Source organism: Phalacrocorax aristotelis, chromosome 8 (genome assembly GCF_949628215.1).
Source record: "Phalacrocorax aristotelis chromosome 8, bGulAri2.1, whole genome shotgun sequence".
Taxonomy (NCBI): domain Eukaryota; kingdom Metazoa; phylum Chordata; class Aves; order Suliformes; family Phalacrocoracidae; genus Phalacrocorax; species Phalacrocorax aristotelis.
Window position 1 is genome coordinate 24,150,746 of NC_134283.1, and position 22,537 is coordinate 24,173,282.

Here is a 22,537-nt window from a genome sequence, read left to right on the forward strand (position 1 = left end):
CTGAGAGCAGCCCGTGGGCACCTGCTGCCATCCTGGGAATTTAGGGTTGGGGGCAAACTTGGATCTTTTGATGAGGGTGGTGCTAACAAGACCCCCTCGAGCTGCCAGCACTGCTCCCAAGGCCCATGGTTGGTGGTTTCAGGGACCACCAAGAAATCCCTTTCCAGGGCCAGCCTAGGTCTGCTACTGGCTGGTCCCCAGGACCTCCAGGGCAGAGGCTGTCTCCAAGATCCCAGCACCCAAATCCCAACCCTCTTGCAGCATTTTGCATAGACCCCTCTTGGCATAGGAGAACCCAAGCCTCACGCGTCCTACAAGAAACCTTGGCTTTCCCATGCTGACAGGTAAATAGCACTGAAACGCAGGATGAAGCACCATCAGGCCCTGACTCACACACACCATCTTTGCAATGAAGATATGAAATGGTTTGCCTGGACTCTCCTGACAGAAGTGCCTGCCAGGGAAAAGGAGCGGGTGATAACCTGGAGACCAGACCAGACCACAGCCCTGACCATGGGGAGCAGCCTGAGTTCTCCCAGGTGGGCATCATGTGGGACTGGGTACGATGGGGAACCAAGCCCATGGAGGGAAGGTGATAGGGTCCTCAGCAGTTTCCCTATGCAGATGTTTTGGTAAGGGCCAGTTCTGGGTTTTGAATGGCATGTCTTGAGCAGTTGTGTCAGGCAACTTGGGAGTGGAGGCTGTTACATCCCTAGTTATGGAAAAACTGAATTAAAGTGATACTAAAAAAGTACAGAGGAAGGAACGGTGGCAGGATAGGCTTGTCCAGGTTGGAGGCAAGCAGGAATCAGCCCTTGCTCTAGGGGCAGGCCGGGGGCCTCTGTCCTTGCTGCACCAGCTATCCCAATTCAGGACATAGCCTTGCTTCATACCCTGCCACCTTGGGAGCCCATGCTCCTTTAGAAACCTGGGCACCATTATGAGGGTGGTGGGTAAACCGCCACAAACTGGCTGCCCTGCAAAGCTGGTGGCCCCTGATGATGCAGGATCCCAGTCAGGGCAGAGGGAGGCACCACCAGCATCTACACCTCATGTAGAAGATGAAGGTCTTGCATCTTCCCTGCTGTGGGACTGGCCCTCTCCAAACCCCCCACCCCCATAGCAGTGTTCACAGCCCCAGGTTTTGCCTGACCCAAACAGCCACCCCACAACCTCCTGCTCTACCCCAAACAGCTGCCACCCTATATCCCCAGCATCAATATGTGGGGGGGTCATCACCACCCCGGCTATGGCCTCCACTCTTGGGTGTTCCTTCAGACACCATGGCTATCACCATCCTCACACTTGCCACCCCCAGGCCATTATGGCTCTGCTGTGGGGACCCTCATTGCACAGGTCCCCCTTATCCTGGGACCACCTGGGCCCCTTAACCATGACCATCCTATGCTCAGGGGAACCTGCACCTTCACGCTCCAGAAGACACCCAGGTCCCTTGTCATCCTTGTTCTTGTTCCTGGACACTCCCAGGCCCTTTGGCCTTCTTGGCCCCGCTGCCCAGACTGTCTAGATCCCTTGGCTGTAATGGCTCTGGTTCCACGTGTCCCTGTTGCACAGGTCCTCTCTTGTCCCGGGATCCTTCCCAGGCACCTTGATCATCACCATCCCCTGCTTTTGGGGACTCCCAGACAACAGGGACCCTCTGGACCCATTAACGATCATTGTCCAGCCCTGGAAGCTCCATGGTTCCCTACGGGGGGATGTATGCCACCCCCATTACAGCACTCCATCTCCTGTGTAACAGCCTCCCCCCGCGCCCCCCCCAGGCAGCGCTCCATCTCGCATGTAACCCCCCGGCAGCGTAACGCGAGTGTAATCCCCCCTTCCCGCAGCCCTCCATCTCCCGTGTAACCCCCCGTACCCCCAGCAGCGCTCCGTCTCCCCTGTAACGCCCCCCCCCATCTCGCCATCTCCCGTGAACCCCCCCTCCCCACCGGCAGGGCTCCATCTCCCGTGTAACCCCCTCCTCCCTCAGCCCCGGCCCGGACACATTGTCCTCCTGGCTCCCCGCGGCGCCGGCCCCTCCCCTCCGGCCCCGGCGAGGGGAGGACCCCGCCCGGCGGGGGCTGTGCCCAGCCTTGTCCCTGCACCGCCCTGTGCGCCTCGCACCGGCTCCGACACCGGCTTTGCTCGCTCCCCGCGCCGGGGACCGCCGCCGCCGCCGCCCCCTCCCTCCGTCCCGCCCCGCCCCGCCCCTCCCGCTGGCGGCGTCGGGACCCGCCGCCCCGGCATGAAGGTGCTCCGGCACAAGATCGAGCTGCTGACAGGTACGGCCCGGCCCGGGCGTTCCGGGGCGGAGGGGGGGGTCGGGGCTGAGAGGAGCCGGGCGCTGGGGCGATGGGGTCGGGGGGGAAGAGCTTTCAGCCCCTGCCGCCGAGAAGATGGGGCAACACCCCCCCCCCCCGCCCCTTCTCCCGCAGGTATGGGTTGCTGGGGAGGAACGATGCTTTTGGGGTACGGGAGGTGATGCCAGGGGAGGTGCCAGGGCTGCAGCGGGGAAAGCCCAGCCTGGGGGGGCCGAGTCGGCAGCGTCCTGGCACGGGGGGCCGCCAAGCAGACAGCCGGTGTGTATGTGGGGTGCCTGTGGGACTGCTGGAGCATCCCTGCAGCACCTGCTCTTCCGCCAGCCTCCCCGGATGCCTCCCCGCTGCCTGGGTGCCCTGAGGATGTGGCTGGGGAGGAGGTTGCTCTTAGCAATAGCCCCTTCAAGACAGTCTGTGTCCCCGCAGAGCCCCCTGCTGCCACCTCCCATTACCCCCCACCCCCCGAGGCCAGGATGCTCAGCCCCTGCATCGGGGGCATTGGATCCCCTGACCTGATGGGTCTCACGCTGTGCCCTGCCTGCTCCTGTGCTCCCCAGTTGGACCACACCGTTAGACTGGTTTGTGGGGGCTGCTGGGGTGCAGTCGTATGCCCCTCCACAGGGGCAGAGCAAGCTGTGGGTGTTTATCCTCCACCAGCAGGGAGGGAGGTGGCCTAGGCTGTGCTGCACTGGGGTTTTCCTCCACCCCACCCCAGCTCCTCAGCAGTCCTGCTCAGGGGGGTGAAGCTGTGGGCACACTTCTGTATCTCAAACTGGGGCTGCAGGTTCCCTTCCTTCCTCTTCCTGCCTTGCAGAAGGTCCCCTTGGTTTTGCCGTCTGGCATTGCCAGCCCTTGCTCCTACAGATTTGCCTCCCCGTCTGTTGTGCACTGCTCAGTTAGCCTGGAGAATCTGTGCCAACATCCCATGGCAAGGGATGCCAGGGCAGGACACAGGTGGTCAATGGAGAGACTCCTGTGAGACTGGTGCATTGTCTGAGGGACCCTTGCTTTCCAATCAGACATGCTGCCCAGTGTTAAACCCTTCCCACAGCCTCGTAACGATGATGATGATGATATTAATAATAATAGTAATAATAATAATGATTTTCCTTGCCACAAGCTGGTTCTCCTCAAATAAGCCAACACTGGGCTGCAGATCCCTGGGGAAGGTAAGCCAACGTGGCTGTTTCCAACCCCGTCTATATATGCAGTACCAGGGCCCTGATGGGGCAGAGCACTAGTCCTAGACAGAGCACTAATGTCATGCTGGGTTTGGGACTGATTTGGGATTAGGGAGGAGGCGTGTCCCAGCTGTGCCCAGGAAATGGTGGCACCACACTGGGAACGCAGAGTGGGAGCAGAGATGGGTGCACTTGGGGTGGCACCCTGAGGATGAGTGCTGTTGGGTAGCATTGGGGCGAGCTGGAGGGAAAAGGGCTCTCTGCCAGCCACATTGCCCTGGCGTGCGATGGGAGCCAAGTTATTTTAGCAAGGAGATCTGGAGCTATGGCTTTCTCACAAGCCCTCTGCAGTGACAGCGGCCCAGCTGGGTTGGGTGACAATGCCCACAGCCCCACTGCTGTGCTGGCAGGAGCAGGGATGAGGGTACCTGTAGGGTGGCATGGGAAGCAGAGCACCCAGGCATGGGGAGCCGGCTGTGATCCTACTCACAGGCAGCTGCACCCATGGGACTCCCCAATGTACTGATCCCTTCTCTGTTCCCATGCTCAGCACCACTTTAAGTGACTATCCATCCCGCACTGAGGATGCTGGTTAGTGCAGGGCTCTATCACACCCCTTGTGAGCCAGCTTTCCCCCTACCACACGAGTAACGTCACGGGGCCTTTCCTCATTGCTTGGCCACCCTCCTTCCCATATTAGCTGGAGGCTTTAATTAATAAAGGCATTCACCATATGCTAAGTGCTGTTCCGGACTGCCCTGGGGCTGTGGCCACACAGTGGGTTGGTGCAGTCAGTGTGGGACGCTCCTGCTCTTTTCCAGGCCCAGCTAATGGTGAGGCTGATTTTCCTCCCATTTTTAACCCTAGGATTATGCCTCAGAGAATTGTGGGCTTGCTCGGTTGGTGACACTGTGGTCTTGGCTGTGCTGGTGGGCTGCAGGTGAGGGCTGTCCCCTTGCGCAAAGCCATTTCCCCAGCAGCAGCCCAGTCTGGACTAGCATGTCCCAGATGTGTGACTCTCCATGGGGCTGTCGGCACCACTCCCCAGGGACTGGGGTTTTGTGTGGCCCCTGGTGCAGCGGGACCCTCTGTGTAGGGTGTAACATGGAGACCCCCAGCGCAGGGCACCCTGGGACTCCCGGGAGGCTTCACAGTGGTGTTTCTCCCTCCAAACAGTTCTGGTTTGTTGGATGGCTCCCAAGGAGCAAAGTGTGGTATCTGCAGAAAGCAGCCAGGTAGCATGGCCTGCTTGGTGTTTGAATGGAACACCTAGTCGGATAAGCGAAAGCTGGCTTTGGAAGGGAGTTTATGACCAGCTCCCATATTCCTGGTGGCCTTGCAATGCTCATGGCATTGCTTGGTCTTTCCATATTGCCAGCCCGGGCTGACCCATGTTTGAAGATGGACAAAGCATGGAGCAGGCTTGGCTGAGGCTGTGGGTAGAGCAAGGTCCATGTCTGCTGCAGCGCTAGCATGGTCCCATATCATCCCTGGTATCCCCGGGGACATTGCAAAGGGTGGATAGCCTGGACTGTCCTGTGTCCCCCATGTCTATCACCTTCTATGTGCAGACAGCTGCTGGGATTGCAGGCACCCCCTTGCTCCCCTCTGCTTTTGAAGCTGGGTTTGTGCCTGGGGATGTTTTTCAAGATGCCGGCATTGTGTGTGGGGGGGGTATGAAGTCCCGCTGCCCTGGTCAGCAGCATCCAGTCTCACATCTCAGCTGAGTGGTGGCTCCATGGAGAAGTCTGTCCCTGCAAGCCCTGGGCTGAGCTGCTGGCTGGCCAGCACCTGCTTCACAGGCAAGGAGAAGAGTTTGGGAGTAAAGGCTTCACATTTGATTTTCTCCCATCATTGCAATACAAACTTCAGGCTGTCTCTCTTCTCCCCTGCTGCTTGGGAAATCCCTCTGCCTCCCAGCACAGCTAAGAAACATCACCCCTCGTTCTGGCTGTGCAGGGAGATCTTCTTCTCTTCCGCCCATAGCTGTCTGCAGCCTAAAACCAGCCAAAACGTTGGATTTTCTCTCTCTGATGCTGGAAACTGGGGTGGGGATTGGGATGTTCTTGCCCTGGGTTGAGTGCTTACAGTGGTGATCAGCATGGACAGAGCAGTTTGCCTAAGACCATGCTCTGGAGGCAGGTCTGCCCTTAACTGGGGGAACTAGACCAGGCTGGGAGCTGGGAACCGAGCTTCTCCAGGCACTCTTTGCCCTGTGCTGCTTCCAGCTCCCAGCACAGGGGCTTGCTGTGTCCCCCGGACAAGATGAAGCACCAAGTCCCCATGGTAGATGGGTGGAGTGGAGCTGATTTGGGTCCTGTCCCCATGGGCAGGGAGACTTGGGAGGCTCTGGGGGACTGGGGCCAAGGGGACCGAGGCAGGTCCCCATGGGCACTGACATCTCCCTTGCCCTGGGCAGGACTGTTGCTGCAGGAGATGACCATGGCAGGTCTGCATGAGCTGCGCTTCACCGAGGAGAAGCCGCTGCTACGGGGCCAGGATGCTGAGCTGGTGAGTCCGGTGACTGCACTGGCTCTGGCTCCTTCACGTGGGGTGCCAGGACATGGGTGCTTAAGTGGGAGCTTGGGGTGGGGTTGTGTGCTGGTATTGGGTTCATGTGTGTGCACATGCATGTTGGTATTCAGTGCATGTGTGTGTGCAGATGTGTGCTGGTATCGATACACGTGCATGGGTGAGCACGGGTTCTGGTTTGGTGTGGTGATGTGTGTGTGAAGTGTTGCACGTACATGCTAACACATACTTATGTGTGTGCACACATGCAGGTAGTGCATGCACATGTGTGCTGGTACTGTAGATGTGCGTGTATACGTGCACATGAGTGGGCATTGTGTCCCCCTGCAGCCAGCACTGCCCCAGGGAATGGGTGCTTATGGTATCAGGCGGCTTTGCGAGCTGGGTTGTAGGAGTGCGCCACAGGAGTAAGGGGAAGCACGGGAATTGCTCTGTCCCTAATGCCTCCTTCTCTCTCTAGGAGAACTCAGATGTCTTCCTCTCCACTGTGGACATGGACTGGAAGGTAGGACCACCCACCGGGGGTGCCCCCCACCCCTGGGACCTGTGTGGGACAGATGCCTGTGGCTGGGGAAGGCTACAGGGTACTGAGTGGTCCCAGGGGTGTTGCTGTCCTCCCCTTGCATGGGAACATAGTGCCTGTTCGGTGTCTGTGCATGGGGCTGCATGTCCATCGTGGTCCCCGGCAGGAGGGGATTGGGCGGGGGGTCACTGCCAGGCATGCTCTGTGCTGGTGCTCTGATGTGGCTGGCGAGTACTTGGCAACTGGCAGGGGAACAAAACCTCTTTAAACAGTCGATTTCTTTTCAGAAGGGCTGAGCTTCTTTTCCAGCCCCTTTACCATTGCCATGGCAATGGTTTCCTGGGTGATGATGGCTACCCGCTTACATAAGGATGTTTGAAAGCCTCTTTCTTCTTTGGAGGGCTGGGGCATTGCCCCCCATACCACCCACCTCTGTCTGAGAGCAGGGTCCCTCCGCTCCCTTTTCTGGCACCTGCCCACTTTGTACCTCTGTTTCACCTCTTTGGAGTTGCCCCATGACATCACCTTGGGGCTTGCAGGGGCTCAGCTTATGCCTGGCTCCCATGTTGGTCTTCATTGCTCTCACAACTTTGCCCAACCTCACCCCACACAAGGCTACCCCTGCAGAGACTGGGGAGCTGATGATGGGAAGGGAGGGTAATGGGGCTGCCGGACCCCAGCTCGCTCCCTGTCCCTCCCCCAAAGTATCCCCCCTCCCATGGGACACCAGTGACTGACTTCAGGTTGTATGTTGCTGCTTTGCCAGTGACTGGGACCGCCAGGAGGGTGGGCTCGGGTGGTGCTGGCTGAGCCCTGCCAGGTCTGGCACTGAAACAGCAGCATCTGCAAGGATAAAATAAATCTGGATTTCATTCATCCTGGGAGACAGTCACGGGAACTTGGCAGACCCAAAGCAGCGTCCAGGCTTTTGGGACTGGCCCATCGGTTCCCATCACCCATGCGAGTGGCAGGGTGCAGCTGGGTGGGGAGCAAGAATTTTCATCACGGTGCTGTTGTTCACAGAGTAGGAGATTTCCAGTGGGCCTCTTGGAGGCCACAAAATTATTCAAAAATGGCAATGGTGGAGAAGAAATGCTGCCCTTCACAGCAGCTCTGAAGCTGATGAGATGCTGGGGCTGGGAGTGGCAGGGTGTGCAGGTCTGGGCTGCTCCTTGCTGTGCTTACTCAGGGTCCCTGTTGACCACTGGAGGGGAAACCAAACCTCCTGTTGTCACTGAAGTGAGGATGAGGAGGGAGAGGGAGGCAAGGAGGGAGAGGGAAGTGGCAGTGCCAGGCTGCCCAGAGCTCCTGGTAGTGCCACAGATTCCAGTATAGCTCTCGATCAGCTGTGCTGGGGGAGGGCTTGGTTGGCGTGCAGGGATGTTAAAGAGCAATGACTCTCCCAGGACAATCTTTGCATGCCAGTATTTCAGGGATTGGCCCACAGTGGTGCTGAACTGTGTCCCCAGTGGTGCCCAGGTGGCGTGGGTCCAGATGGCAAATGCCACAGCAATGCTCCTGCATGCCCTTAGTATCTAAAAAAGTGAACTAGGCAAGGATCAAGGTGGCTTTTCCCAAGCCAGCCAGGCCCTGTGCCCTCTTAATTCTCCTCCAACAGCCTCAGGGTGGGGATGGGATGAGCTTCCCTGGCTGTGCCAGGGCAACCCCCTCCTTTCCCCCACCCCAGCACTTTGCAGATTGGTTCCCTGCAAAGGCTGGGGCTGCCTGTACTTCCTCGGGGAGATCTTACCCCATTTTCTAGGCTCACCTCCTTGGGGTAATTCAATCCAGCTCTCAGCTTAGCTCTTCACTGACCCTCTGCTCCTCCCCAGAGCCAGTCACTGCTCCCTTGCCGAGATGCTCTTGCCTGGCTGGGGCAGAGGGGGTACAGCGATTCCCCACAGCCACCGCCAGCTGAAGTAAAGGCCTTGAGGCTGCTGGCACAAGCTAAACTGCAGGAGTGCAGGGGGGCAGGTGCTTCTGCCCTGGGACCTGGGTGCCCTGGCTGTACTCAAGGTTTGGACCACCTGCTGGGCTGATGTGCTAGTAGTCAATGGGGTGGGGATGCCATTCAATGCCATTCAAGCAGAGTCAGCCTTGCTCAGCCCTCCCATCTCCCTACCACCCTTCTGCATTCATGCCTTACTTCACCTCAGCTCTTCCACCCTTTCTTCCCTCTCTTTTGCCACCTTCTGTCTTATTTTGCTTGCTCATGCCCCTCTGCATCTCTTTTTTTTTTTTTTTTTTTCCTTCCCCAAGGCTGTGGCTGCTCTTTGGCTCCACAGGCAGCAGGGAAGAGGAAAACAAAAATGGCACCTGGACCTGTGGATGGCTTTGTACTTGTGCCAGGAGCCACCTGGGAGCTGGGCTTCCCCCTCACATACAGTCCTTCATTAGCAGAGATGCATCTCTCTGGGCTTGGGTCTGAGCTCCCTGCAGGACAAAGCAGGGTAGAGGAAAGCCTTGTTGGTGGAGGCAAGGTGGATGCCGTCCTACTGCCTGTCTGTCTGTCCATTCTTTCTCCCATGCCCAGGTGCCCTGGCTGCCCAGCCCTGACTTGTTTGCAGGACACTGCTTTCAGCAGCTCCCCACCAGTTCTGGGTGATCATTTGTCCAGGTCAGGCAAAGGGCTGTCCCCAGGGAAAGTGGCTCAGTCCTGTTACTAGGCATCAGAGACTCCACAGGAACAATCCTGCTGAGTGAAGTTGAGGACACAGGGCTTTGCTATGCATGGAAGCCCATGCATGTGCTGGTGATGGCAGCTGGACCCCCTCTGCCCATGGCTGTGGGACATGCCAGGCCATGGTGGAAGCAAGCCATGGCGAGCTGCTGGGGTGGGCGTGATGCAGAGGTGATGTCAGGCTCCAGCTGGCGTGGAGCATCCCTGTGGTGGACAGGGAGGCTAGATTGTCCCTGCTGGATGCGCCCCTGATCCAGCACTGGCACGTGGCTCACCAGCCTTTTTGGGCAGGTGCTGGAGGAAGTGTGGGACTCTTTCCATCCGTGATTGCCCAGCTTTGTGCTGAGCAGCTTGGGTGCTGGTTGTGCTGAGGCAGGCAGTGGTGCTGGCTGGGCAGGGGCAGGCAGAGTGCAGGGGGATGGCAGCCAGAGCCTGCTGGGGGGTTTGGGGCCATGGTGGCATGAGGCCATCCGTGGGTGTGAGCTGCAGGCAGACAGACTTGCCCTCTTGTGAAGCCTCATTGGAATCAAGGCAGAAACCATCTGCCAGCGCACATCTGCACACTGGAATACACACGCAAGTGTATGTGCACACAGCATGCATCAGCCCAGGGACAGGATCTGACTCTCTCCGTGCTGCTGGGTTGTCTTTCCTCTGGCCTTATTTACTTGCCACCAGCAACTCTGCAGGTTGGGGCTCAATCCTGCATATCCCCTGCATGCCAGCGTTCTGCAGCAGGCAGGATGATCATGCTGCTGGGTAAGGTAACACAGGTATCTGGGCAGTCTTCACATGTGTACACATGTGTGCCCCTCCATGCACACGGTTCTGCATGCATTTAGGTCATTGTGCATCCATGGGCATAAGTGATGGCCATGGCATACATGCTAAGGACACAGGAGAAGGATGCAGCAGACATACATGTGACCATGCACATACATGCACAGGAACACGTACTGATGCAGACACACAGGGGCCAGCCCTGTTGGGTATGCACAAGCATTTTGCGGGGTGCATGTGTTTCGGCATGGGTCATTGTATTTATTTTTCCAAAGTTTGTGTGCACGGACTCTTGGAGGGACATGGTTTTGCCTGGCCCCTGTGTGTCTGTGTTGGTACATGTTCCTGTGCATGTATGTGCATGGTCACATACATACGTGGAGCATACCTGCTGCATCCTTCTCTTGTGCATTTAGCATGTACCCATGTCTGTTCGTGGCTGCATGCTTGCTTCCTAGTGCGTGTGCGTTGCTGCAGGGCCTTGGTCTGCATGGCTGCAGGCTTGAGCATGATTCTGCATGTTTGCGTGGGGCTGGAGCCACATGCGTGTGTGTGATGAGTGCGGGTGAGCACTGCTGGGCTCTGTCATGATGATGCTGTGTGTGTTGCAAGGGGTATGAGTGCAACCCTCTCCAGGCACCCCTGCCTGTCTCAGTCTGCCGAAGGAAGTAAGAGAGAGCAGGTACTGCATGGTGCCAGGCATTTTTTCTTCATAAACAAGGGTATTTTTGGGCCAATTGGAGCATGAATAATTCCCATGGCAGCCAATAGCTGAGTGCTGGCTCCGTCGCAGCCTGCCTGCAATGGAGGCCAAACCTGCCGGGGCTGCGCATTGCATTGAGGGGGAAGGGAGAGGGAGGGCTTAGTGCAGGGCTGGGGCTTGGCTATAAATCGAGGCGAGGGGCTGAGCCAGCACAGAGCTCTGCTTCGCCCCAGCCCACTGCACTGCTGTGCCCCACGCTGGGACCCTGTGCTCGGTCCACCGTGCCCTCGCATCCTCGTCCACCTGACTCCTCGCCATGCCTGAGTGCTGGGATGGGGTAGGTACCACCGTTCCCGTGCTGGCTGCCCTCCCTTCCCAGGGAGTTTTGCCCCAGTACCTCCCCTGCTCTCCCAGGCTGGACCTTCACACCCAGCAGGGCTTGGTGTGGGCCAGGCAGGTGTTGGTGCAGGGATGACCTGCTGCTGGGGAGCCCTTCCTTTCTCCAGCACCACTGCCGCATCCCTGATGTGCTGCAGGTTTTGAGGACACATTGTCCTTGAGCATGTCCTCCCTGAGCCCAGCGGAGATGCTGTGCCGAGGCTGAGTAAACACAGCTGCAGCAGCTGCGGACTGTGCTGGGACTGGTGGCTGATGGAGGGGGGGCACACTGCCCCTTCCCTACCCCCAGAGTTGCAGAGGGAGAGGGTGTCTTGCTGTTTTGAAGCAAACCCTTGGATGCTTTCCGGCCTCTCTGGTGACAGCAATACTGGATGGCAACAAGCTGGCCTGGAGCGGGGGGTGAGTGAGGTGGGAGCACTGCAGTGGCAAGTGGGTAAACTGGACAGGACTGGGCTCTCTCAGGCACCTGTGAGTGCTTTGACCCCTGCACCCCTCCTTGCTGGGGCCATGGGTTGTCAATCCCCACCCATCCTGTCTGCCTGCATCCCCTGCATCCCTAGCCTCTCCCCTGCAATGAGCATCCCTGCAGCAAAGGGCAGGGTTGTGGTATCCAGTGATGCCGCAGAGGCTGCATGATGGGCAGGGATGTGCCTGACTTGGTGGGTGGGTGCAGGGGGGCAGCAGTGCTGGGGAAGGAGCTGCCACCTTGGGCATGTGATTTTGGGGTGGAATTGCAGGCTGAGCTGTTGAGGGCTGTGATGGGGACCGTGGGCATGGGGATGGCAAGGAAGCAGCCCTCCTCTGCCCAGGATCAGACCACATGGATGCCTCCTGCTCTGTGACCTTGGGCCAAGCCCTTCCTCTGCCTCTTGTTGTAGGGAGAATGTCCCCGCTCATTGCGTGCTGCCCGATGCAGCCCTGCAGAGTGGAGAGACAGCTGTGGATGAGGGCTGGGGTCAGGGTGCCCTTGGGGAGCCAAGCATTGTCTCTACAGAGCCCTTGAGCTGCCCTTGGGCACTAAATCCCCATGGGGACAGCAGACCTTGGTGAGGGGAGGCACTGCAGTGAGGAGACCCTGTCCTCAGGCAGTTCCTTCTGCCTGAGGCCCGTGCCCTTCAGAGTCCTTGGTGGCGTGTAATCCACGAGAACATCCATGTACCCACTCCCCTCCTACCATCCCATACATGGGGCTGCCAGTACCTGCAGCAAGGACCATGCTGGTTGGGCACCCTGCCAGCATCCACTGCCTGGCCCTGCCCAGCACGTGATGTTCCTGCACCTGCCAGATCCCAGCTTTGAGGTCACTGCCAGGGGGCTGGCTGGCAGGCATGGGTATCTGGAGGGGACCTCTGGCCCTTGTCCCCAGGTGATGCCTTGGCCAGGACCTGGGCTTGCAGCCTCAGTTTCCCATGCTGTCTGGGAATGATGGCTGTGAAGGCAAGGCTGGACCCCTCCCAGCCAGGGAAACTGAGGCACAGGGCAGTCCTGGTCTCAGTATGGGGCTCTGTGTGGGAATCAGACAGCAGCATTTCCGGGGCTGGTGTCCAGAGTCTGACCTCTGCCTTTTTGTCCAAGGCACAGTGAATCCAGGCCAACTGGGCCATGCTGTGATCACCTACCCTATTGCCAGAAGTCCCTCCATCTCAGACTGTTGAAGATCTCCTGTCCTGTCTCATGATCCTCCCCTCCCAAGCCCTCTTGGACCATCCCATACCTCTGTCCCTTGATCCCATCCCATGATACACTTATCCAATCCTAAATCCTATGATCCTATCCCAAGTCCCTCCCCTCCCCTCCCCTCCCCTCCCCTCCCCTCCCCGTCCCTCCCCTCCCCTCCCCTCCCCTTCCCTTCCCTTCCCTCCCCTCCCCTCCCCTCCCCTTCCCTTCCCTTCCCTTCCCTTCCCTTCCCTTCCCTTCCCTTCCCTTCCCTTCCCTTCCCTTCCCTTCCCTTCCCTTCCCTTCCCTTCTCTGTCAGTGGAAGCTGGGAGCATTTGTATGCGATTTGTTCTGCCTTCTGCCACCACCAGGATGCCCAGAGCTGGGGGTTTTCCTGGGATGGCTGCTTCTCTTTCCCTTGTGTTCCCATGGGACCCAGCTGCCCATGGAAGCAGCGGTGAGGGGTGGGATGGTGGGGCAGGAGAGGATGTCTTGGGGCAAGCAGCATCACCCCATCTCTCCTCTTCCCCCAGGAACATGACATTGAGACCCCCTATGGGCTGCTGCACGTGGTCATCCGGGGCTCACCCAAGGGGAATCGCCCAGCCATCCTGACGTACCACGATGTGGGCCTCAATCGTGAGTGCTGGTCTCTGGGCCATGGGGCACAGAGGCAGGCGGGAGCAAACCTGGGGCTACATGGGGTGCTGCATTTACGTCCTCCCATAGAGGGTCCCTAGGCTGCACTGGGTCCCCCCAAGCATCTGAAAGCACTGGAGAGTTTAGATGCTCAGCAAAATGCAAAGCCCCGGCCAGGCATAGCCAGGAGTGCTTGGCCACCCTGGTGCTGGCTGTCTGCCTGGCCATGAAAGGCAGGGATAGGATGCGGGGGATGCTCTGTTGGTCCCTGCCACCACTGCCAGCTCATTGGTATTCAAAGCATGGACCTGGCCTGCAGCAGGGCATAGTGGGGGTCAAAGGAGACGCGGAACAGCAGGAAAAGAGGGACCCCAATGGGCGGGGAAGCAGAGACCCCATGCCAGGGCTCTGGATGTGGTGATGATGCTCTCTCTGTAAGCCTGCAGCCTTGGACCTGCACCCCAGACCCCTGCCCCGGGCTGCTTCCCCTGGATGAGCCAGGATGCCTGGTGTCCTGTGAGCAGGAGAAGCACCTCCAGCTCCACTGGTGGCTGAGGCTGAGTCACTGACATGCTGTGTGAGCTGCCTCACCATCACAGCAGCACTCTTGTGGCTAGGGTTGTGTCATGTTGGTTGCGATGGACCTTACAACCTGCCTTGCCCCCATGTTATGGGAGGGATGTTCTGGAATCGATGCTATGGGGCAGGACCCCTCAAGGCCCTGACAATGGCTGTATCCTGCTGCAACAGTGATGGCCTGTCCACAGCAGCACTGTGACTGTTCCTTTGACTGTTTCCAAGCAGGAAGATTTGCAGCTGTTTCTCAAATCCCATGTTCACTTGAGCCCTTTCTGGGGATTTTGAATAGGGCTGATAATACCCTGGGCTGCTAATCATGCTGCCATCCGGGTGGTCCTGCAGCTCTGGGCTTTGCATCCCCTGGTCCTGCCCCTCAAGCAGATGAGGCTCACCCCAAACTCCTCATCCTTCTGGCTGTGTCCATTCATCCCCATGCCTCTCAACACCTGTAGGGATGCAGCCCTTGCTAACAGTGGCTGTGGTCTGCTGTGGGGACAAGAAGACTGGAGGGAAGGGGATGGGAGGGCTTTGGTGGCATGTCACCTCCTGGCTGAGGGGCAGTGGGAGGACAGGCAACCTCTCTCTGTGCTTCCCTAACTCGCAAGGCCCCTGTGATGGGGCGTTTGGTTGCTGATCCCTGCCTGCCCTTTGACAGACAAGCTTTGCTTCAACACCTTCTTCAACTATGAGGACATGCAGGAGATCACGAAGCACTTTGTGGTGTGCCATGTGGACGCGCCAGGCCAGCAGGCAGGAGCCTCACAGTTCCCTCAGGGGTAGGTGCCAGCTTCAGGAGCTCACTATGCCTGCCAGGGTGTCACTTTCCTGCCCGCTGGGTTGTTGCTGTCTGGGCAGCCGTGCCCTGCCTGCGGGTCTCTCCAAATTGTGACAAAGCCTGTGGCAGCTGACTGGCCCAGCGTGGGCAATGGGGTGGTTTGTGGGTGGGTAGCATTCCCCCACCCACTTTGGGCAGCCCAGCTGCCCTGTCCCAGCCTTCTTGCTCTGCGCGGGTCCCATAACCACCATCCTCTGCCTCCCTGTGCCACAGGTACCAGTACCCATCCATGGATCAGTTGGCTGCCATGTTACCCAGTGTGGTGCAGCATTTTGGGTGAGTCTGCCTCTCCACAGCTGCTGGCTGAAGGTGCTGGGCAGGGAGATGGGCAGGAGGCAAGGGTTTAAGGCTGGGGGAGTTGCCCCTATAAGCTAGCACCCTGCATGTCTTCTTGTGCCCCATGCTGCGGGTGGAGGGGTGCCCCAGAGAACCTGTGCTGGAGCCCAGCATCCCCCCATATGCACCTCTCTGCTTTCCAGGTTCAAGTATGTGATCGGCATCGGTGTTGGGGCAGGAGCCTATGTGCTGGCCAAATTTGCGGTGAGCTTGGGGCTGGGCTGGGCTGGCTCTGAGTTGCCCATACCTGCTGTCAGCCCAAGGCACAGGGAAGAGCAGGAGATGACACCCCTGGGCAGGCTGTCCAGCTGTGAAGGCTCCTGGAGGGAGAGTGGAGCCAGGATGGCAGTGCCATGGCCATGGTGACCCGGCAGTCTTGCCACGGGTCTCCATCACTCTCAGGACAGGGCCATGTCAGCCCCATGCAATGCCTGTGCAGTGGACAGCAGTGCTGGTGGGGAGGCTACCCTGGGTGCATCCTCCCTTCCCACTGAGCATTGCCCCTCTTGCTCACTGCAGCTCATCTTCCCCGACCTGGTCGAAGGACTGGTTCTCATGAACATTGACCCCAATGGCAAAGGCTGGATTGACTGGGCAGCTGCTAAGGTGGGCAGGGTCCTGACCCCCCCCTCCTGGCCCTGGTGGCTCCCTGGGGCAGAGCCAGCCACAGCAGTGCTGTAACTCCCTGTGCTCCCTCCACAGCTCTCTGGCCTCACCAGCACGCTGCCGGACACTGTCCTGTCCCACCTGTTCAGCCAGGTAAGGGCTGCACATCCTGCTGGCCCCCTGCCACTGGCCCCTTACCCGGCATCCCAGCTGGGTCACTTGGGCTGTCCCCTGCCCTACCTGCTGGGTGCTGCAGTGCTGTCCCATGCCCAGGGGTGGGGTTAGTCAAGCCCTTCCTGTACCCCTCCTGACTGATCCAGGGCTTAGCCTTGATGAGTGTGTGACTCGTGCCCACATCCTGCCTGGGTATGCTGCCTGCAGCACTGCTGTCCCCCGCTGCATTCCCCCCCTCTGCCCCACTGTTCGGCATGTCATGGGCAGGCCTGGTGGAGCAGGGTGTCTCTACGGCACCCAGCAGCACCTGCCCTTATCTCCATACCCTGCTGGCACAGGAAGAGCTGGTGAACAACACGGAGCTGGTGCAGAGTTACAGGCAGCAGATCGGCAGTGTGGTGAACCAGTTCAACCTCCAGCTCTTCCTCAACATGTACAACAGGTGAGCACCCCGGGCGTCCCTGCCAGCAGGCTGTCCCCCAGTCTGCGTTAGAGTGAGGTGCTGCAGCACTGGTGGGTGGCCCCAAGGGCACCATGGGAACCCTGACCCCTGTTGGGTGGGGTGCTGCCATCACCCTCTGGCGCAGACAGGCAGTGGTGCAAAGCTGCCCACTGGTGTTGGCTGGGATGTGGGAGTGGTGGTACATGTGCCAGAGCCTTGCCGTGTCCGAGAGCCCACAGCTGTGGGTGCACATCCCCTGGTCTTCTCCTGTGCTGGCACAGGCCTGGGGAAGGGGGCAGAGATGCTGTCCCATTCATGCAGGGTGCTGGGAGCCTTGCTGCTCTGCTGGATGCTGCATCCTGTGGCATGAGCTATGTTCAGATCATGCCAGAGGTGGCTGTGGGATCCTCCATCCACAGGGTGCTAGGACAGCAGGGCTGGGTGCTGCTTCCCAGAGCTGGCTGTGCCACAGCTCTTGCACTATGGCATTGGTGGCAGCACATGCCAATGGGCTCACACTGGCCCTCTTTCTCCTCCATCAGCCGCAGGGACCTGGACATCAACCGGCCTGGGACTGTGCCCAATGCCAAGACGCTGCGGTAAGGGTCACACCGGCATGGCATAGGGGGGTCTCAGGGCAGTGGAGTCCACCCAGGCCAAGCCCTGACTGTGCCTCTTCCTCCTCTCACTTCCAGGTGCCCTGTGATGCTGGTGGTCGGAGACAATGCGCCTGCTGAAGAGGGGGTGGTAAGTGTTGGGGTAGTGCCTGCGAGGTGGCATACAGATGGTGCTCACGTGTGGGGATGCTCATGTTTGCTGCCTGCTCAGGCATGTGTGAGCTCCCATGTGTGGGAGTGTGCTCATGTGCAAACCTACCTGTTTGTGTGGGCACACATGCATGTGCATCTGTGCCTGGTTGCCACACATGGAAAACCTCCCCTTCCTGATGTGCCCAGACACACTCACAACATGCACACTCAGATGTGTTGGCACACAGGTGAGCTCCCTGCTTGGCCTCATGCACCCAAACAGCTGCTAAAACAGATGTGTGCTTGCATGTATTCGCATGGTTGTTTACACTTGCACAATCAGCCACGGGAACTGTGCAGGTGGCCACATAATATGTAACTGCATGCACATACCCCCTCCTCTAGCACCTGTACATCTATGCATATGCACATGAGCACACTTGTGTGCTTGTACACAGCATGTGTGACATACAGGATGCCTCACCAGGACCCTTCTCTGCCCTTTCCAGCCCCCACCCTTGCCCAGACACTGCCTGGCAGGAGGAAGGTCTCCTCTGTCCCACGGCAAGGGTGGGATGGTGGTTCTGTGGGCTCAGGGCTCACCTAGTGCCCTGTATCCACCAGGCTGGGGTGGGATGTGCCAACTGGGATGCCGTGGGCCAGTGGCAGTATCCATGGGCAACTTCTGCCAGGGTCAGGGCACCCCAGGGTGCTAATATCATCCCTCTCACCCACAGGTGGAGTGTAACTCCAAGCTGGATCCCACCAACACCACCTTCCTGAAGGTAGGTGGGTGGCAGGGGGCAGCCAGGTGGTCCCTGCTGCCTGTGAAGTCTCCCATTGCCCTCTGCCCCAGGGTTGCAAGGTGTCCCCATCTGTCACTTCCAGGTCCGTCCTGGCCATGGGGCTGGGGGTGGGCGGGGAGAGCATGGTGGCCCCAGCAGTGGCATCCTGCCAGCAGATACCAGGGTCCAGGGTGGGTAGCAAAGGCGCACTCCCAGTCTAAACAGGACCTTTCCTCTGCAGATGGCTGACTCTGGTGGGCTGCCCCAGGTCACACAGGTGAGCCCCCACATTTTCTCGAGTTAACTGGGTATACTGGGCTCTGAGACATGCACTGGTGCTGTCTCTGGCTAGCTGGGGATGGGCTGAGGTGGGTATAGGGGTCATGTGCAGGGGCTGCCAGAGGTGGCTCAGGGCTGAGTGGGTATCTCAGCCCTGGTGCTGCCTCAAGTCAGCCTGCTCTTTCCCCACAGCCCGGCAAGCTGACTGAAGCCTTCAAGTACTTCCTGCAAGGCATGGGCTACAGTGAGTGCCAGGGCTGGACACAGAGGTGGCGTGTGCCTGCGTGTGCACATGTGTGTCTGCCTGTGTGTGCGTGTGCTGACCCTGTCACAGGAGAGGAGCCTGGCACCCCTGCATGCCCGTCCTGATGGAGAGCTGCATGTGTCTGTGGTGTTGTATGTGCAGGCGTACAAGTTGTCTATCCATGCATTCTTAGGGGCATGGGGTGTGCAGGCTATGTGTGTACAAGGCCTCTGTGTGTATGGATGTGTGTGGACAAGGTCTCTGCGCATGCATGCACACTTGTGTGTGTGTGGGTATGCAGAAGCAGAGTCTGCGTGCATACACACAGACATGCAAAGTCCATGAGCACAAGTCTGTGTGCATATGTGTGTGCATAGGTCCACGAGCATATGTGTGTGCGTGTGTGTGGGTCTGTCTGCATACCTGTGTGTGCACGCACGTGAAGGTCTGTGTACGTGTGTGTGTGTTTGCAGGTCCATGTGCACATGCACACATGCCTCTGTGTGCGTGTGCAGGTCTGTGTGCACACGTGCAGGTCCATGTGCATGTGCACATGGGGCTGGGCGGGGGCTCTTGACCCCACGGAGCAGCCAGCACAGCTGACGCTCTCTCTCTGCCCTCCTTGCCTGTCCTTCTCCTGCTCCGCCCCTGCCAGTCACCCACCTGAAGGATCGGAGGCTGAGTGGAGGCACAGGTACCGCTCAGTGCTGCTCAGCCCACGCCTGCTGCTGCATGGTGCCTGCCTGGCCTGTGCCCTCGAGCTGCCTGGGCACCTTTGGGAGCAGCCTGGGTGCTGGGCTGGCCCTTCCCAGCCAGGTGCACTCTCCCTCGCTCCTCTTTGCCTGAGATGGCACCCTGAGCCAGGGCTAGGGACTGAGGAATGGCATTCAGAGAAGTGCCCCCCATGCAGGCACAGTCAGCAGTGTGCCCACTGTGCCCTCCTCCAGCTGGCTAGGAGCTGTGCCTGCTGGGCATTCTGGCTGGAGGACAGTGTCACCTTTTCTGCACACCCTGGGGAGCCCATCCCTGCTCACTCCTCTGGAGTGTGGCGGCCAGGGGTCCCCACTGCCTCATGCCAAGTGGTTGCATGCCCAGGAGATGAGCCCAGTGTGCAACCTGCCCCAGGGTGCCCTGTCCCTTCCCTGCTGTCCCTTGCCAGCCTGGAGTGGCTTGTGTTGTCACAGCACTGCATGCTGCAACCTTATGCCCAGGGTCATTCGCATCAGGGAGCAGGACCAGTGGCTTTGCTTGCGTGAGACAATGTCAGCTCAGGTCCTGCTGGCTTTCAGAGGGCGCTGAGCACCCAGGCCATTTCTCTGTGCCCCTGCAGTGCCATCCGCCAGCATGACCCGCCTGGCTCGGTCCCGCACGGCCTCCCTCACCAGTGCCAGCTCGGTGGATGGCACCCGCCCACGTGCCTGCACCCATTCGGAGAGCACCGAGGCCATGGGGCAGATCAACCACACCATGGAGGTATCGTGCTGAAGTCTGTGCCTGCCACCGACATCTCCTCCAGAGCCATCACCCATCTGTCAGCATCCCGCCAGCACCCACCCGCCCCATGGACATCCTCCTCCAGGGCCTTTGCTCCTTTGGGGTCGATTTGTCTTCTTTGCTGTTGGCCTCATCCCCTTGTCTGGTACCGGAGAGGGGAGGGGCTTTGCTTCACTGCCTCCTGGCTCTGGCTCCTGGCTTTGCCCAGCAGGCACACATGGTTCTGCACTGGTCCTCACCGTCCCTAGCATTGGCTTGGCCCTGGCTTGGGAGGGTATGTGGCAGTGGCACAGGGCCAGGATGGGGGAGCAGGGGCAGGGTGGTCAGATGGGGACAGGATGGCAGGATGGGGAAGGACAGCAGGCTGTGGGCAGTACAGCAGGACATGGAGAGGACACAGAAGGTAGGTTGGTCCCCCAAGGTCAACTGACAGCTGGCCAAGCCAGAAGGAACACAGGGGCAAGGAGCAGCACTCACTGGGAGGTGTCTGGGCCCTTCCTGGGGATGCAGCTCCCATCTCTCCCTGCCAGCCCTCCCTGGGGAGAGCTAACATGGGGTCCCCCGGCACACCCAGGACCTGCTGCCCTGGAGCTGGCTGAGCATTGTGAGAAATCGCCCCCCAAACTGTCCCCTTGCCCTGGTTGTGTACCCTGAGGGCTGCTCCAGGGCAGGAGAGGGCTCCACCATGCTCCAGAAGCCATTGGGGCAGGGGGGGTGGCATGGGGGTACCCCTGCCTCTGCCCATACCCTTGCCCTTGCCTGTGGTGGCACTTCCTTGGTCCCTTGTTGCAAGAAGGCTAATCACCACCTTCTACCAAAAAAGCACTGTGGAGGAAGGGGGACTGCATGCCCTGGCTTGCTTAGTTCCTGCCACGCTGGCAGTTCCACTCCCAGCTCTTGGGCTGAGGCTGCCAGGGCTGAGAGGCCACTGGGTTTATGGATGTCGCATGGCAAAGCCCCTCTCCAGTTTTGCCACAGCCTGTGGGTGCCACCACAGTGGAGCCATTAGCAATAAGGTGAGACACTCCCCCCTCACAATGCTGGGGAGCCCTCAGCACCCACTGCCCCGCAGGGTGCATCACCACAAGGTGCTGGCAGTGTGGGGTGAGCCATGGGACATGGAGAGCACCCGAGTGTCTGGCTTTGCCCACAGGCTGGCTTTGCCCACAACTGGCCAGATTTGCCATGGCTCCCCAAATCCACCCCCCCACCCCCAGTATCTCGCCTGCACACTGAGCAGGATGTCTCTTAAGGGCTTGGCTCCCCCCAAGACATGGGGCCCCATCTGGCCACTGACTTTGGGTGGATCCAGCCTCTTGCACTCAGCAGGGAGAGCTGTGTCATCACGTAACCCACTGTTGGCCACCCAGCCTCTTCTGCAGTTCCTGGCCTACCCTGTGGGCAGCAGAGCCCAGCTTCTCCTGCACCTGGGGTGAGTGAGCCCCTAGCTCTTGTGATGGGTGCTGAGGTCTTTGCAGGTAGTCCATGAGGGACCAAGCAGGGACCAGTAGAGGATCCACCAGGTACCACCATCTGGGCAAACAGAACCAGCCTGCTGGGAGCAGGTCCCACCCAGCACCCCAAAAACACTCATCCCCCAGACTCTGTCTGCACTCCCCAGTGAGGGGCACAGGGGTCCTGGGGCTCCCAGTGGGTGAATGAGGGCTTTTGGCCCTGAGACCAATGCCCTGCCCAGCCCCTCCCTTATTGAATGGCCACCAGGAAACACCGGTGTCCCCATTTGTCCCCCACTTTGTCCTGTCATGTGCTTCCTTCTTGGTGTGACTCTGAAAGCTAGGTAGCTCCTTTTTACTGTAGATACCGCTGCAATCTCTTGTTTTCTCAGCGTGTCCTTCCAGATTATATATATAAAAATACCTACACATAATATATATAAGGGTTTGTCTGGTACCTGACCTTTTTGGGTTCATTCCCCCTTGCATTCTTGTCCTAGTGGTGCCGTGTGGTTCCACTGGAGGTGGTCTGGCTGTGCTTGCCTTTGGTTCCTCACCTTGGTTTTGATGGTCAGTTTGATTTTCCCTGGTGGTTTGTTCTTTTGATTTTTGTTGATTTTCCTTTTTTCCCAGTCACAGCAGAATTTAATGCATTTTCCTGTCTGAGCGCAACCTGGTTTTGTCATGGTGGAATCAAGGCCGCAGAGCTTATGAGACGGCAATATGTAAACTGGATTTAACTAACCTGTTGCTGTAGGGAGGATTTACTGTGTTGGGAAAAAACCAACAAACTAATAAAGGCGTTAAGAACCTGCTGTGCTCATTTCAACATGCTGCAGGGAAATGGGTCCAGACCCATCCTGGGCCTGCTGACAGAGATCTGGCAAGCAAGGAGGACAACAAGGACACCTTGGCCACCAATTCCACCAGGGGCTGCACCATTGGGAGAGGGGTACCAGGGTGCCCATGGAGTAGAGCCCAGGACCCCAGGGTGCACGTGGAGGGGAGCTGTGGGATGCTTTGGCTTTTGGGCAGCCACAGGCAGAGTGCCTCATATGTTGGGAATGGAAAGCTGCCAGTTGTCTCCCAATGACGTTGGATCCAAGGGGTGCTCACTGGCAAAGGAAAGACCCATGGCTGCACTAC

The 22,537-nt window shown here is 58.9% G+C and overlaps 1 protein-coding gene across 4 annotated transcripts; it reads left to right on the plus strand.

The window, feature by feature from the left end:
- The first annotated feature begins 2,182 nt into the window (after nucleotides 1-2,182).
- NDRG4 (NDRG family member 4) lies at nucleotides 2,183-22,203 on the plus strand. 4 transcript variants are annotated; one of them, XM_075102010.1, is made up of 17 exons: nucleotides 2,183-2,285; nucleotides 5,922-6,013; nucleotides 6,495-6,539; nucleotides 13,309-13,414; nucleotides 14,649-14,769; nucleotides 15,042-15,104; nucleotides 15,308-15,368; nucleotides 15,684-15,770; nucleotides 15,867-15,923; nucleotides 16,283-16,386; nucleotides 16,929-16,985; nucleotides 17,082-17,133; nucleotides 17,873-17,920; nucleotides 18,162-18,197; nucleotides 18,392-18,443; nucleotides 19,099-19,137; nucleotides 19,774-22,203. In XM_075102010.1, exons 1-17 carry the CDS (start codon nucleotides 2,249-2,251, stop codon nucleotides 19,926-19,928), a joined length of 1,212 nt encoding a protein of 403 aa, XP_074958111.1. In that variant the 5' UTR covers nucleotides 2,183-2,248; the 3' UTR covers nucleotides 19,929-22,203. The 4 variants fall into 4 exon arrangements, with proteins under 4 accessions (XP_074958111.1, XP_074958112.1, XP_074958113.1 ...); XM_075102011.1 differs by lacking the exon at nucleotides 19,099-19,137; XM_075102012.1 differs by lacking the exons at nucleotides 2,183-2,285; nucleotides 5,922-6,013; nucleotides 6,495-6,539 and adding an exon at nucleotides 10,905-11,057.
- The last annotated feature ends 334 nt before the right edge of the window (nucleotides 22,204-22,537 follow it).